Source organism: Aquila chrysaetos, chromosome 4 (genome assembly GCF_900496995.4).
Source record: "Aquila chrysaetos chrysaetos chromosome 4, bAquChr1.4, whole genome shotgun sequence".
Lineage (NCBI taxonomy): Eukaryota > Metazoa > Chordata > Aves > Accipitriformes > Accipitridae > Aquila > Aquila chrysaetos.
The window spans coordinates 50,635,083-50,651,165 of NC_044007.1; the positions used below are offsets into that span (position 1 = coordinate 50,635,083).

Sequence of the window (16,083 nt, forward strand, 5' to 3'; positions counted from 1 at the left end):
TTCGGCGCACCCGCGAAACACCCCCTCCCGTAGCGGCAGCTGCCCCCCCCCCTCCCGCCGCCCTGCCCGTCCTCCGCTACGGCTCGTCGCCCGCTACGGCTGGTCCCCCCGCAGCAAGGACCCCGTCCTCCCGACCCGCTCCCAGGCAGCAGGCAGCCGCGACATGCCAGGTAAGTCGCGACACGGGACCCGGGGAGGGGGGGGGGGGGCGCCCACTCACCTGGGGGCAGCTGGAAGTTGGCCGGTAACTGGAGGGTGGCCGCGGGCGGCCCCTTGGGCGCCACCGGCCGCGGGCCCCCGGGGGCGGCCACCCGCGCCCCCGCGGCCCCCGCGGGGGCGGCCGGCAGGCGCGGCGGTTGCGGGGCGGCGGAGGGCGCCGGGCCGCCGGGCACCTTGGCGGCGGGGCTGCTCCGGTCGGGCGCCGGGCCCGCGGCGGGGACGCAGAGGAGCTTCGCTGGCGGCGCGGCGGCCGCCTGCTCCGGCTGCCCGCCGGGCATCAGCCTGACGGGGGCCGCCGCCGAGGTGCTCATGGAGGAGGAGGAGGAGGAGACGGAGGCGAGGGGACGGGGGGCGGCCGCGTCGCGTAGAGCCCCGCGCCGCCCCGCAGCATCGCGGGCGGGGGACGCTCAAGCGCTGCCCCGGCCGCCGGCTCGCTCGCGGAAACACATGGTGGCCCCGCTCTGCCGGCTCCCGAGCGCCGCGCACGTGGGCCCGGCCGGCCCGGCCTCCCCTGCCGGCGGCGGGAGGGGCGGGGGGGGGGCGGGCCCACGCCGCCGGCGCGCCCTACTGCGGCGGCGCCCGGCCCAGCCCGGCCCCGCCGCCCCTCAGAGCCCGCCCGGCCGCAGCGCGCCGCCGCCCGCCGTGTTTATAGAAGCCATGCGGACCCCCGCGCAGGCGCCGAGGCCCCGCTCCCCCGCCCCGCAGCGGGTGGGGCCCGCCCGGCGCCCAGCAGAAAGTTGGCGGCGCCCCGGGAGGCCCCCGCGGCCGCCGGCGTCCGGCTGGGGAGGAGTGGGGAGGGTCTCGCCCCGGGGGGACGCTGCGCGGCCCCGGCGGAGCCCCGGTTGTAGTCAGCCGAGTAGGTGAAGCGCGGGGGACGGCAGCCGAGCCGCGTAAGGGGAAAGGAAACGGGCCGTGCGCCGCTCCTGGCGCCCGATCTGTCGTGCCCCCCGGCCCGCCCACCTGCGGCGGCACCCGGGCGCTGCCGGGGTCCTCGGGCTTCCCTTACAAAGAAAAGGGGCTGCAGCAAGGTGTGGGAAGTTGCCCGCGTCGCCATCAGCTCAGGACCGGAGCTGAAGTCGCTGACAGGCCGAAGCGGCGCTTACCTACAGGGATGAAGGGGGCGAAGCCGTCCCGTTTGACCTTCACGGCCAGGGCTCGGCGTGGAGAAAGGCTGAGGAGCAGCCTCGTAGAGCAAGCGTCATCGTTGCGGGATACATACAACACAGCTTTAAAAAAACAACTCTGAGAGCGTAACTGAAAGAAAGTTTTTGCTCGTTTGATAGGGATGTCAGCATGACCTTCAGTCATGCCTGTTGGGAGGCTTTTGCCTATCATAGCTAAGTTTGGGCTAAATTTCAGTAGGTTTTGAAGGGTGCTTATGCAGGTGCTTCTCTTTGCCCCTAAAACTTAAGGGGCGTTGCTCATGGGCCCAAGTTGAGCACGGCCTAATTGCAAAAAGCAAAGCCTGATGCACAGTTCATTAAAGCGGTACAAAAAGCACAAAATCCAACAAAATGTTAGGGGAGCAAAAAATGACTTTCACTTTAATTACTCTTGTATTAAACATCCTTTGCAACTATGTTTTTCAGGTGGAAACGCTGACAAGAAATACTAATACTTGAGGATACACTGAAAATCATGTAAAATGCGAACAGAATGCAAAAAGTTACACAACTCTTTTTCCACGCCCTGATAGATAGTTCCATGCACTGCTGCTTACAGGTTTGTCAGACGGCAGGAGCAAAGGAAACACTCCTCCTTTTGACCATTTCCTTGCAATCAACCTTGCTTGATTTCAACAGTGGTACTGCTTTAAAACGCTGTCGGCAGCAACTGAAACAGCTACAGAACAGGAATCGCTTGAGATGAGAACTGAAAGCACATGGCCACGGCTTGATTTCCAGTGTGGTCATAACACAGGTAACTGTACCCTCCCAAACTCTACTAGTACAGGTCACAACAGGCATGAAGATAAATCGCATGGACTAGCTGGATAAGCGTCTTAATCTTTTACATGCATGTCAAGTTCATTCTACCATGCTTTCACCACTATTGTTACACTGGTAGCTTTAACAGATTACAGAAAGTGCAGCTATTGCACCTGCATTTGCAACACGCCAGGTAGGAAACACAGTGCTACAGAAGCCTATATTCAGGAACACAAAAAAACCTCAACCCTATTTAGGATCCAAACACAGCATTTGCTCTCTCTCACACAGCATCCCCTCTCCCTTATAGCCACAGCTCTCAGTGCCTACCATTCCGGAACAAACTTGGCACAAAATCCCAAACAGGCAGCAGCAGCAATGGTTTCAGTTTCCAAGTACAAGAGCAGGCTAGGAAGATGGTGGAAGAGGAGGTGATGGGATAACACAGCAGGGCGGCAGTCTCTGTACCCCTTACAGTAAGCTCTGCCAAGTGCAAGCAAATTGCATCACCTCTTACGCATATGAAGCTGTGTTACACACACAGAGTAACAACCAGGGTAAGGTGAGTTACCTCCCACATGCCGAAGGATGCTCAGAGACGAGGAGACAGGGAAACTTCAGTTCCAGCAAAGACCAAGAGTCATTGATGGCAGAAGGAGGAGGATGCAAGGAAAGGCACATTGTCCACTTTTCTTGGACTTCAGGAAGAACAGCATCAGCTTACTGCTTAAGGCCAAGTTTTTCTCTTCTTGAGGCCATTCAACTATGCAAATGCTCAGGAGTGAAAGAGTATTTGGAAGAGACAAAACCAGCTGAAGACAGAATTGTATGCACTAAAGCTGCGAGGCACAGCAGAGCATGAAAAGAGGAAATAGAAAATACAGCATAGCGAGAGAAAAACATACGGAGGCTGCAAAAGGAGCAAAGGAAGCAATACAAAAGACAACACAGGTATAGCAGAATGATAATGAAGAGAGGAAAAAAAAAAAAAAACCCAAAATCAAAAACGCTGAACAAAGCCCTGAAGATTTAGAAATGTGCATACATGTAAAAAAAATACATATATGTAAAAAAAAAAAAAAAGGGCTACGTTAATGTGCCATAAGTGTCCTTTCCAAACAAAGCAGAGGCACCCATCATTCTATGAAACTGCACAGGAAATAAAAGGAAGAGTCCTTTTTTCACACTGGAAAAATGTGCTGTAATATATTACCAGTATGCAGTTTTCATTACCCAGAGTAAACGAAATGCAAAAAGTCAGTCAGAATAACAAGGAACAAAGCATCTGGAACTGTAAAGCTATTTTCATAACTGAACAGGTTACAGCACATGTAAAGAAATTTACTTTTATCACTACCTGGAGTTTGGATTTTTTTTTTTAAATCTTTATTTTCTTGGGTGACTGCTACCACCAAAAAAACCCCATGCATTGAAAAAACTTTGAATTAAGTCACCATTCTTGTGTACAGCTTTTTTCCACCCCAAGACCTTGTCCAGGACATACTGATAAAAACGGTAACTGCTTTTCGAAGTCAGATATCTAGCTTTTCATTCCATGAATGCCCAGCCTTAGCAAATTGACCTGCTTCACCACTTCAAATAACCTATGAATGGACTCATCAGACATTCGTGTAGAAATATCTTCTTTAGCTTCTGGGCATAGGAAAGCACTACTGTAAACAAAAGTTCACAGAACTCTTAGGTTATACACTGCCCATAGTTTCGTCTGCATAACCCCTTTCTAACAGCTGAAACTTACACAGTGCACATTGAATCGGTCTCTGCTGTTCTAAGCTTTCTTGAGGCTTTCAAATAGCATATTTAAAATACAAACCAACTACCCATGCTCCAAAATTTCTGTCCAGACAGCAGGCCTTAACTCTTCCAAAGACAGACCTTTAAAAGTCCTTAGAACTTAAGTCAGTTTTACATCCAACACTTCGGTTTTAGTTTCCTACAACCCTACAAAATCCATCTAATATGCTTCAGGCTTTTTAATCTGTCAGTGGTCCTTTTTACAAAAGTTTTATTTTCTCTCCGATTGATAAATCGTCAATTAAATACAACCAGCAAATTAGCTGGAATGAGAAACTTGTAATATTTGCCTTAAGCTTTTCTTAAATGACAGAGTTGGCAGCACTATGGAATTAACTTAAGCATGTAACAGCAACATGAAGGGAAGAAATGCGTCTGAAGATTTAATCTCATTAGTTAAAATAGTTAATTTTAATGGGAAAAATTAAAAGCTTACCGTGAAACAAGTTAAATAGTAACAAAGAACACTAGCTCTTCAGGAAAAGATGCTGAAAGAAATGAGATACTCTAGATAAGACCAGTAAAAATCAGGGAATAGAAAATTTCATTTAAGAAAAAAAGAGAGGATGCGTTAGCTGGAAATGCAGGAATAGAAGACATGACCAAAAATATTAAGTAATGGGAACACAGTTGCAAATATGAATTTATTTACTAATGAAAACAACCAAGTGAAATCACAACTGGCTATTTAATATCCTCAGTAACCACACCTCTACATTAAGTTTTCAATTGGAGTAGATTTCTTCTTTTTTTTAATGTTTAGTCAGCGTTACAGTCTGCCCTGGTTTGCCTGTCTTGACTTTTTGGACATCCGGGTCACAAATGCCAAACCAAACATTACACTTACATAAATAAGTCAGACTCTGTTCCATGAGGTACAATACACTGCAGCTTTAAAACCTTATAAAACATTTAAAAGTACAACAGGAAGGTACAAGAAAAGAATTAGGCATATACTTTTATATTGTTCTAAGCTATAAAGCTTGGTTGACTACACTGAGCAGCAAGAGAGCGAACTGAACATGGAGCGTAGCCACATGGTGGGGCACGTTCAGTCCCAGCAGAGGAAAGCCTGTCCGGCTGTGCACCTGCAGTTCCTGCTGGTTTGGGGAACCCAAAGCTACATCACAAAGCTGCAGAAGAGGGAAGGTCAGGGAAGCCCACACACCTCACAAGCTAGGCTTCAAGTGAGGAAGAAATATCAGAAGGCTTAAGTGCACAGAGGGAGAAAGAAGGCTACCCAGGGAAGTGGTTGAGTCACCATCCCTGGAGATATTCAAAAAGCGAGTGGACAGTGTACTTCAGGACATGGTTTAGTGGGCATGGTTAATGGTTGGGCTCGATGATCTTGAAGGTCTTTTCCAACCTAAATGATTCTATGATTCTAAGGGAGGAATTGGCACAAGCAATAGAAATGGGTAGCTGAAAATACACAGTAACAGGAAATAGGTACAGTTAAAGTGCCTCTGCAAAAAAAAAAAAAAAAAAAAAAAAGATTCACAGCATTAAAGGCTTAGCCATTGGGCACAAATATGTTCTCAATGGAACACAGAGTAAAAAAAAAAAAATTGATCTAAGACTTAACATTTTAAGAATTACATAACTGTATTAAGAAGTCATACTGAATACCACTTGCTATATGGTAAAATGCCTTAAAAGAAAGCAGTTTTATCATTGAAGCTGCAGGGCCTATAATAATACAGCATTATGAAAAGTGACATTGCTAATCTATTTTTCATTAATAACGTACAGCATTGCAACACTTAGTAAATGAAACAGAATACAAATCAGAACTTTACTGGACTCGTAATACCACTGAGCAGTAATTATCCCATATTAAAAGTTACAGTAGAAAAGGGAAAAAAATAGGGGTTCTAACAGATTTTTCATCTCTTGTACCAACACTAACTGGGGGCAATCATCAGCTTCTGGAAAACATGTTAGTAACTTTTTGTGGCAAATACATGTGCAAGAAAAAAAGAATAATATGTGAATATATGCCTCTCTGCACAGTGCAGGATGAATGAGCATATTGGGTGTAGCACAACTGTAGCTTCATCAAGTTTCAAGAAAACTACAGAACTCAGCTTAGGAAGAAACAAGTTCATTTAGCAACTCTGTGCACTGTAGACAATTCCTGCCTCTTAGAACTTCAAAAACAAAACAGCTATCATAGTTGTTCTGCGAGTTAGGTATTTTTCTCTGTTTCTTTTAAGATTCTTTTTCCCTTCTCTGTTTCTGCAACTTGCATTTCAATATCTTTTGCACCAAAAATCTAAGACAAAATGATTAATACTACTGATTTCCAGTTGTGACACTCTAATCTACTTAGTTACATTCCATAGCAAAACTTGTGCTGCTAAATATTTGTAAAGCATTTCAAAGCGATGCAAACAGTCAGAATCAGATTTATGAATCAGATGATGGTGAATTAAGAGACCGCCAGCAACAAACAGTGGAGTTACCAAAGGGTCTAAAGAGGGCTGCATCCCCCTCCTGCTACTTAACACCAGCCACGATAAGGCTGAGCGAAAGCTGTAACACAAACTACACCCATAAAATCTGAAATCCAACTGCAGACAAATTGAAACTGGTGTTGGTGTTCACCTACGACCTTAAACAGAAACTGGAATTGTTGTAGCATATAGGATATCTTCCTGTTCTTTCATGCTGTGACCTAGTATTAAACAAGCTCAGATGTTAGTCAGAGCTATACTCCACTAGGTGCCTTCCAAAATTTAAAAATATGTACTATATTTAATTGTTTATCAGTATTTAATAAACATGTAGGTAGTTATGCCAGCTATTAGAAATTTTTATTTCCAAAAGAAAACAGAACACTCAAGAATTAACACTCTGGTGAGTATTCCAACTTTTTTGGGAAAATAGTTATTTTTTCCTCTGTGAAAAAAAAAACAAAAACCAACAACAAAACAAAACCAGAAAACCCACTACTGACTGGGAAAAGGCCATAGCAAATCAGTTTCATCAGGGCAAATCACGAATCCTCCTTCAAATGACAAGGTTGTGTCTTTGTTTTCCTTTGTCCTCGTAAGTATCACCTTGTAGGAAACTATTGCTGGAGGAGTGGTGCATTTAATTTCCACCTCGCTGTGCTTGCATATCATCTTGGATTAAGCAGGTGCATGTTTTTTAGCTGAACTGCTGGCCTTCCACTGGGAATTCATAATCTGATTCACCCTAAACACACACAAAGCATAAAAGCATGGAAATACATGATTTCTGAATCTGGAACTGCAATCTTGCTTCCTTCTTTTAGTTCCATGGGTGTTTCAAACAAGCTGATTCACTTGATCAAAAATAAAAAGTGCCTGCAAAGAATATCTGGATTTATCTTTTTACTTCTCTTGGTGAATAATAAAAAGATCAAGATTGTTTTTTTTCCTTCTCTTCCCTCCCCTCACACTGTTCTCATATTTGAAGGGGCAGCGAGGTATTTTAAACTTTGAACAAATGTTAAAACTAAAAAGTTAGTCTAATTAATGTCAAAAACATTAATGCGAAGCAAATTAATTGCTTCTTTATATATTTGGGAAAGTGTGTTTACATATTGTTCCCTCCCCCGTTTTCTCTGTGCTGTTTTCCTAAACATCCAAGTCACAGTCACTGTACTATTGTGTTGGAGAGATGAAATGCACACTGAATTTCAAAGCACACAGTCATTAAAATTTGTTATTCAAGCTGAAGGCCTAGAGACAGTCAATAGGAAACCCGAGGTACCTGTAGTTAAGCCAGGTAAATTTGAGTCCACCCCTTTTCTCCATCCACACCTGAGAGTTACTGGAAGAAAACAACAAACAAAACACCAAAACATAATGAGCTGGAACAATGAACACAGTTTTGAAGATGGTGTCTTTATTTTTTCCACCAACTATCACAGAACCACAGAATGGTTGAGGTCGGAAGGGATCTCTGGGGGTCCTCTGGTCCAACCCTTCCTGCCCAAGCAGGGCCACCTAGACCCAGTAGACCCAGCTGCCCAGGACCATGTCCAGACAGCTTTTGAATATCCGTAAGCATGGCGACTCCACAACCTCTCTGGGCAACCTGTGCCAGTGCTCGGTCACCCTCATAGTAAAATAAAAAAAAAAAAAATAAAATAATAAAAAAAAAAAGTATTTCCTGATGTTCAGAGGGCACCTCCTGTGTTTCAGTTTGTGCCCGTTACCTCCAGTCCTGCCACTGGGCACCACTGAGAAGAGCCTGGCTCTGTTGTCTTTGCACCCTCTCTTCAGGTATTTACATACATTAACAACATCCCCCTGAGCCTTTTCTTCTCCAGGTTGAGTAGTCCTAGCTCTCTCAGCCTCTCCTCATAGGAGAGATGCTCCAGTCCCTTCTTCATCTTTGTGGCCCTTTGTTGGACTCTCTCCAGTATGTCCATGTCTCCCTTGTACTGGGGAGCCCACAATTGGACACAGCACTCCCGGTGTGGCCTCATCAGTGCCGAGTTGAAAGGAAGGATCGCCTCCCTTGACCTGCTGGCAATACTTCGTAGTATGTAGTGAGTATTCAAGTAACTGTTCCAAAAATAGAAGATCCTGTATTCCGATAATATTTTTAATGTAAATTTTTGTACATACTCTAAAGCCCGTATTTTCCACTTGTGATAGAAACAGACGCTATTAAGCTATGAAGGGACCACAGCACGTCAGAAATACTGTGATAAGGATCACTACAGGATAAAACACTCCTATCATTTTCAAAAGACAATGATAATGTCTTATACAACCCACACAAGTAGCATGTTGCCATACACCTTCCTACACTGCTTGCTGCATGAGATGTTCCCAACAGCATCTTACACTGTTATAAATTAGCAGCAATCGCTATAGCTCCCAGCACTATCAATCTACAGAGACACTACAGAAGTCACCTAACATTGTACCACCAGATGTTAGGGGAGATTTCATACATCAACTTGAATGCACAGGTGTCACCTGGAATAATTTTTGTGAGAAGATTTTGTATACCAGTTATATACTTGTTTCCTGTAAAGTCATTAACACATACCTGTGGTGGCTGGTTTCTCCTTATAGGAAATTTAATGTTTTTTCCACCAGATTTCACAGTGTAGCATACAAAAATCATTAAAACAAGTATATTTACCACGCATTTCACATTTTCATGAAGGAAAGAAGCCCAAGCTTTTCTTGAAGCATTTATCACCCCCTTTGTACTGGATTACTTCTTAGCAAAGCTGATGGCTAATTCAAAGGTGTCCTTTTGAGCTCCTGTAGCTTCTTCTCGGTAATGCTTTCCCAAAAACTCTTACGCAGTTTTAGCATTGGCCTGTGGAGGACAGAAAGGAAGTTACAGATCTCACCACAACATACATTAACATACCTGCCGTAATCAATCTTATAAAGGCTTGTGTACATTTCATACTGGAACTCCCTCATTATCACTATGCAATATGTAGCGCACAACTTGCCTGTCTGCCGGGTCAACGACTTCCCCTTGCAGCTTCTACTTAGACTCTGCTAATGTTTCAATACTTGATCTTAGGGTATCTGGGAACATAAATATGTGAGAACAGCAGTTCTCAAATTTTTCATGCCACACATGTCTTTTTCTTTATGTAAGCTATTCTAGCAACTCTATGTTTGCCAAAACCTCTTCTGATATAGAAGCAGGACAGAAATTTCAATCCCCTTTAACACAGTCCTGAGAGCAATAGTTGAAGAAACTGAAATTAAATTCTGTCCATGGGAGAAGCATTCTGAGTAAGCCAGGATGTAGAATATTTCACTAACCAATGTGGATCTATATTCAGCATTTTACACATGCCATGGTTTGGTGATTTTGTTTTGTTTGTTTGTTTTTCAAAAAAGCCAAGAAGTTCTGTTTGGAGGAACTGCCAAAGTTTGATACCTATTTCTTTACATCAGAGAAGAAAAAAAGGCATGCGCAGGGTTTCTCTCAAATGGAATTCAAAACTTTTTTCAGTTTCACTGGTATCTAAATTGCTATCAGAGCTTCCTGGTGAATTGAAGAGTGTCCACGTGGTCTGGTGTGCAAGACTGGCTTCTAGTGCTGCGGCTATTGCCTTTTCTTGCAATATCTAGTGAACAAATATTTGTAGTGATTCAAGGATTATCTTCCCCTCTCTGAAGTTTAATAATAAAAAGAATTATTCTAATGTAATAATAATAATAATAATAAAAATTCACATTTGTTCATTTAAAAGGGAAGTAGAAGGTGGGCAGAAGTTTTGTCTGGGTTTACTGAAGAGCTGATTATGACCATGTCCACCTGAGCCATGACTTTGTCACCTAACCATATCCCTGGTAGCCCAACTGCCAAGATGCCCCTGCCAACCCTGCAGACAAGGTTCCACCAGCATTTTCTCAGATTAAAAAGAGAATGGCACAAATGGTGTCTTGCACTGTTTACAGTGAAAAAAGTACATTCAGAAAGTTGTTTTTCTTTTCACATTTACAATACTGTCATTAATAAACCAGTTGCTGGATTGTGTAAATCCTCAGTTTTTCACGGGCTCATTGCTTGATCTATCCAACGTCTGTCTGTGTGCCTCAGAACTCTTTTCCAGCCAGCTCAAAAACACCTTTGAAATATTATGATAGCTCATGAGCACAGTGGTCTGTGTTTTGGTCTGAGTTCATTAGAGATGAAAGAAATCCACAGGACGGGGGAAAAGCAGATGGTGGCTAGGACTTCCCTGCTTTCTAGCTCTTGGGAATCAAGCAGAGAACATGAACTGTAATTCAATTAACTACACCCTTGAGGCAAAAAACTAGGGAATAAGAGGCAACTACAGGCATGTCCCAGGAGGACAGGGAATGAAGAAGGTGTGATGGGCACATCACAGTATAGAACAATAGAAGACAGCAAAGCAAAAACACTACTACATGCATTGGTAAGTAACTCTGCTACTCTAGGCTCACCTTGGGAAAAATAAAAACAAACAAATAAACAAATATGTGATAATTAAGAAAGGAGGAAAGAAGGAATTAGGACTTCTCCTGGCCTTTTGTCCATAACCTCCAAGTTAAGAACTCAAATCTCAGAGCAAAAGGGAATTGGGAAGGAGATAATGCTAACAGCAAGAATGGCTATTACCTGACATATATCTAAAAGGCAACTTTCCCCACAAAGTTTCTTAAATAGAGACAACACAAAGTGTTTACTTACTTGCCAGTTCTAGCAGCTACGTTAAAGCCATCAATAGTGTTAAGAGGCCTAAGAAAAATGGCAAAAATATTAAACTGATAAAACTAGCGCATTTTACAGTATTAACATAGTAATGAGAAATACTTACATAATAAAACTATCTACTTGGAAACAAAGATAGGTCAATACAGAAGTGATATTCGCTATTAAACTTTCTCTTTGTTTTTTTTATTTCACTGGTGGACAAAGACAGAGAGAAATTCATAAAATGTGCAGAACATACATAAAACTAGGGTAAGACTTTTCAGGATCCTTATGCCCTTCAGTCCTTTGCCTCAAAGCAAAAGTGACCTTTGTATGTGCCTTGGAGAAGGCAAATCACTTACAGATCTGGGGGAGTTTTAATCCATGCTACAGAAAAATTGTTCCAATTTACACATAACTAAAGTATGGAAGCTATTACAACATGTTGGTGTGCTATCTTCCTCCCTCCTCTTACTACTAAGTTCGGAAGATACTTATTCAAAGAGAATTAATCCAAAGCCTTCTGAGCAGTAAATGTGGACACCGCGCCCATCCACACTGGAGAGACGAATCCACTGCAGCAGCTTTCAGCTGCCTTAGCTATACCTGTGCCAGAACAGAAAAGTCATCAGTGCACAGGTCCAGACACTGGAGCTTGGTTATCTCTATTGCTACAATGGCCTCTGGCACACATTGGGAGCAGGCAGGCAGGACACAGCTGGTCCATTTTGGAGGCAAGGACAGTCTGGTACGAACATGGTCTCAGGGATGAAAAGTGGGCTTTGGCACTTTTGTTCACTAATGAAGAGGTACCCCATCAGCTCATGCACTGTAAGAGCTTTCTGCAACCACTAGGCACAAACGCAGCAATGAAATTACTCCAGTAAATAAAAGTGGTAAATATCTGATTGACTGAGTACAAAGTATGGACAACACCAGCTGCAGTCAGGTGTGACCTTTCCTTTAGCCAAAGGACTTCCTCAACCCTGCCTCTACCTGTCTTCATTTAATAATACTACTGCTACTACTCTTGGTCATTGCCTCCATGACCAACCATCATATTCAACCATTTCCCTGCAATTGGAATGGAAACCTAAATATAATCATCCAGCTTGCTCTCTTGCTACTGCTTCCAGCAGCACAGCTGCATGCCGATAGGAAGAGTTTCTAGTGTGAACAGACCGTATGCTGAAGGGTTCACCATATTTCTTCCAGTCCTGCTTCAGTCAATTACAAAAAACGGTGATCAAGAGCAAGGTACGACTCAAAATTCTCTGGTACAAAAACTCTAATAATGGCCTAGTTGCTGTTTATGTTCTTTCAAATACAGCTGATATGTGAGTTTTAAGTACCTATACAGAAAAGTTTCTATAAAAAGCGACAAGTGAACAAAAGAATCACAAAAAAACACAAGACACATTTCGGATGGATTTTTTTTTTCTGTATGAACAGACTACCATTTCTTGCAGTAAGTATTAAGCCTCTGTAAAACTTTTACATCTATTTATGTATTTTTGCTATCGCTTATTATAACTTTATTTCCAAACCCAAGTACGCTTCAGTGACTTTGTCAGCTTGACCCTTCTTCCTGATCCTACTGATGTTTGGTTCAGAATTCAATATCCAATGTCAGAGACACACACCAACTATGCAAAAACTTTTAATGCATAAAATTAATTCTTCATACAGTCCCTATATGCAGTACTTAGATACTTACAGACTATATATATATATATATATATAAAAAAGTTGACACTTACCTTCCAAGGCTGGTAGGTACCAGACAGATGTCTGGTGCAGTTCAGGACTCCTGCTGCTATCAAAGCCCACAGTCAAGGCAGACATACCAAAAAGTCTACAGCCATTGCTTTGCGTCTAGCACTTTGGGAAAGCTGACCAGTTTTGGCATCCCAGAAAATTAAGAAATTTACTGGCCCGATACACAAGCAAAGCACAAGACTGAAAGGCTGAATACAGGTATTCACCATAAAACTCTTGATTTCCAATGTATCAACAGCTCACTTCTGATCTTCAGAAGGTAGCTTGTGATCAATGTTCTAGTTGCACAACTCCATTCAAGTCACACAAATAACTGAAGCAAAACAGGCCTCACTGTAAAGAAACTAGTCCCTGTTAAAACCACACAGACTACAGGAATTAAGGCTTAATTAGATTATGCTTTAACATGATCTCAGGCACAGTTGTGAACAGATTTGAAGCAACATCTCAGATGGTTGCAATCAATCAGCCTGCTCACAGGTGTTCTGCTAGTCTTTAGTATTTGAAAATTAAGAATCTGTATCCGTGAGTTTTACATTAAATTTGGTCTTTCACATTGCTCTCTTCTGTAAGGGATTTTGTTGTTTTCTTTTTAAGTTTATGTTTTCATCTCAACTCTTTTATACAGTAATATTGTTTGGTCTCTCTGCATTGTTATTTCCAAATTATACAATAAAGTTCTTCACAGTTCTATACATATAAGGAACAGTTATGTTTGCATAACTGCAAAGGTGCTCCTTAAAATAAAAGAGGTACAATGGTGATTATTTTCTTGTGAAAACCAGTTATTTTTCTCAAGTGATATTAACTTTTTTAAGAAGTCGTGTAAAGGAAACTTAACCTGACTTCCTTTTTTTACAGATAATAATAGAAACAACCGGTTTGTTTTCAAGACTCAGGATCATCTGACGCTTTTAAGTGGAAACCTAAAAGTGTCAGACTGCTTACCTGCTAAATTTGCAGCGTGTGGTATATTCTACTGTGACTGGACCCTCAAGAGTCAGTTTATGGCGCTCTTAATCACTGTTCTGGCACCAGCAGCCAGGTGTGCATAATCATAATGATAAAGTCATCACAAAGATTCTTTCATTAACTAGCAACAAATTATTATTCAAGAAGGAGCAAACCATTGCAACTTTTTTTTAAGTCAGAAACTGCTGAAAAAGCAAGGTAGGTGAAGACAGAAACAAATTCAAAATGGCACACAATTAACTTTATTCTAACTAAGAAACAGCAATTTTAAGTAAATCTTAAGCCATAACATTTTTTAAGTTTACAGAAAGATAACTTACAGAATTAAATATGCGTTTAGCTCCTCCAAAAACACATATGAAAAGTGCCCTGCTCCCTACCATGCCACATGTCATGGTTTTGGTATTGTACCACTCCCTCCACCCCACAGTACCAAGAAATTGGGGTTACATCACCATAATAGTATGTAAGAAGAGAGGGTTGCTGAGGTACATCCTTCTTCTTCCTTACAAGCTACTGTAGAAAATCCAAGGCACAGTTTCACATTATAACTTTCCTGATGGTAAAGCCAGCTGAGTAGGCTCCTGATTTCCCAATTTCCTAGTCAATTATTCACTCACTGGTGTAGTTCTTCATACTCCTATTCTCCCACAAATTCACCTGCTTGTGAGGCCAGTGAAAACATTCAGCTTCCAAAATTAAAGAGATAATTTTAAAATTTTTTTAAAGTTGGATCATTTTGGTGAGCCATTTACTACAACAAGCTGAAAATTTCTTCTATCACTTGGAATCCCCTTCTTGGGGAGCAGGTCCATGTTCAACATCAGCCAATCTAAGAGCACACTGCTAGCAAAAGAGGAGATTCCCCCATCTCCTGTCCCTCACTGCATCTTCTCATTCTCTCCCTGTGTTAGGATGAGCTGTTCTGCAGCTGTTAAGTCAGATCAGTGTGTGGACCCAACTCAAAACTAAATTTTTTTTGACAAGCTGAGTTTTGTTTTCATCCCTTCTGAAAGCATGGACAGTTTCACATCCTGATAGCATGACCTAAATGGAGATTGCCAAAAAAAAGAGCAGCAGTTCTACTCTTCCCAGTCACTTCCACATAGATGTTCCTGCAGCTTCCCCTGAACCAGATTTAACAATCACACAACTTTGTGGCAACTCACCAAAAAAAGAATTCACTTTGCATCAGATCAGTGAGTTTAGGACCATTTTCTTCAGTAGCAGCTTGCATGCACAGTTCGTTAGGTGTAACATCAAATTGCACGCTTAGTGAGTAGTAATAATGGTTTGGCCACCAAAAAAGGACAGTTCCATCTCCTCCCCCCCGCCCCCCAACTTCTTCCTTCACTCCCCCTTTCCCTCACAGAGTTATGGGATTCATACAGTTGCACATTGAATCAATTCAACAATCAAATGAAGAGGTTTTTTTCTGTGAGGTTAGTGAGTTGAGTCAACTCCCAAGGGGTCAAAGAAGGATGAGAAAGGGCAGCAGGGAGGAGATGACAGTGCCTAGGGTGGAGCAGAGAGGAGGAAGAAGTGCCACCACCCTAGAGCTCACACTCGTATGAGAGTTCAGACTGACCTAAGTCAGTGCTACTGTGGTTTTCCTCTGTGAATTGCTCCCCTTTCCCCTGAGCCTCTGCTGGCTCTCACCTGGCCTGGGTGAGACACTGCAAGAAAACTTCTCTTCCCAGCTTATCTTTCTGCCGGGCAGGCTTCCAGCCTGGCTTACCAGGCCCCAGCCAGGCAGCAAAGCCAGCACAGAAGTGACAATGGAAGAGCACAGCCCAGAGTAAGACCTTTGTCTTGCTGCTAGCCATGACCAGTCAGTTTAGTGGTCACGTGGAACTGTACGTTGAGACGAGACGTATGCTCTAGGCAGTTTTGCTAACCAGTTTGCTGAGTTTCCATGCAGTTTTGCCATCATTCAGTCCTCATCTGAAGGAAAATATTCCTTGTGGAGGCAAATGTTCAGAAGTGTTAGTTCATATATGGAACAGGGGTCTCATAAATGAGATGGGCATGTCAAGAGGTAGCTTCTAGGGCAGAGGAGGAGGACAGCAGCACAGATTCAAGCCGCAAACTGTCTTCCAGCTCTCCAGGAATACTTGCAGTATCACCCTGGTTTGTTCTGCTGAATTTGATCTCTAGGTTTGCCTTTCTTGTCCCTTTCAGTCTGCCTATT

The 16,083-nt window shown here is 43.1% G+C and overlaps 1 protein-coding gene and 1 long non-coding RNA gene across 2 annotated transcripts in view; both read right to left on the reverse strand.

Annotated features, from left to right (window-relative positions):
• Positions 1-704, reverse strand: part of TAF4B (TATA-box binding protein associated factor 4b) — a 75,581-nt gene extending 74,877 nt beyond the window's left edge. The window contains exon 1 of the mRNA XM_030012809.2: positions 221-704. Within this exon, the coding sequence (XP_029868669.2) occupies positions 221-530 (310 nt within the window). The 5' untranslated portion in view covers positions 531-704. The remainder of the gene's footprint in view (positions 1-220) is intronic.
• Positions 705-6,848: 6,144 nt separating this feature from the next.
• On the reverse strand, positions 6,849-9,269 carry LOC115340549. The gene is made up of 3 exons (XR_003923090.2): positions 9,093-9,269; positions 7,704-7,763; positions 6,849-7,163 (listed from the first exon to the last, which is right to left on the reverse strand). It is a non-coding gene; the product is annotated as an uncharacterized LOC115340549 (long non-coding RNA).
• Positions 9,270-16,083: the final 6,814 nt, after the last annotated feature.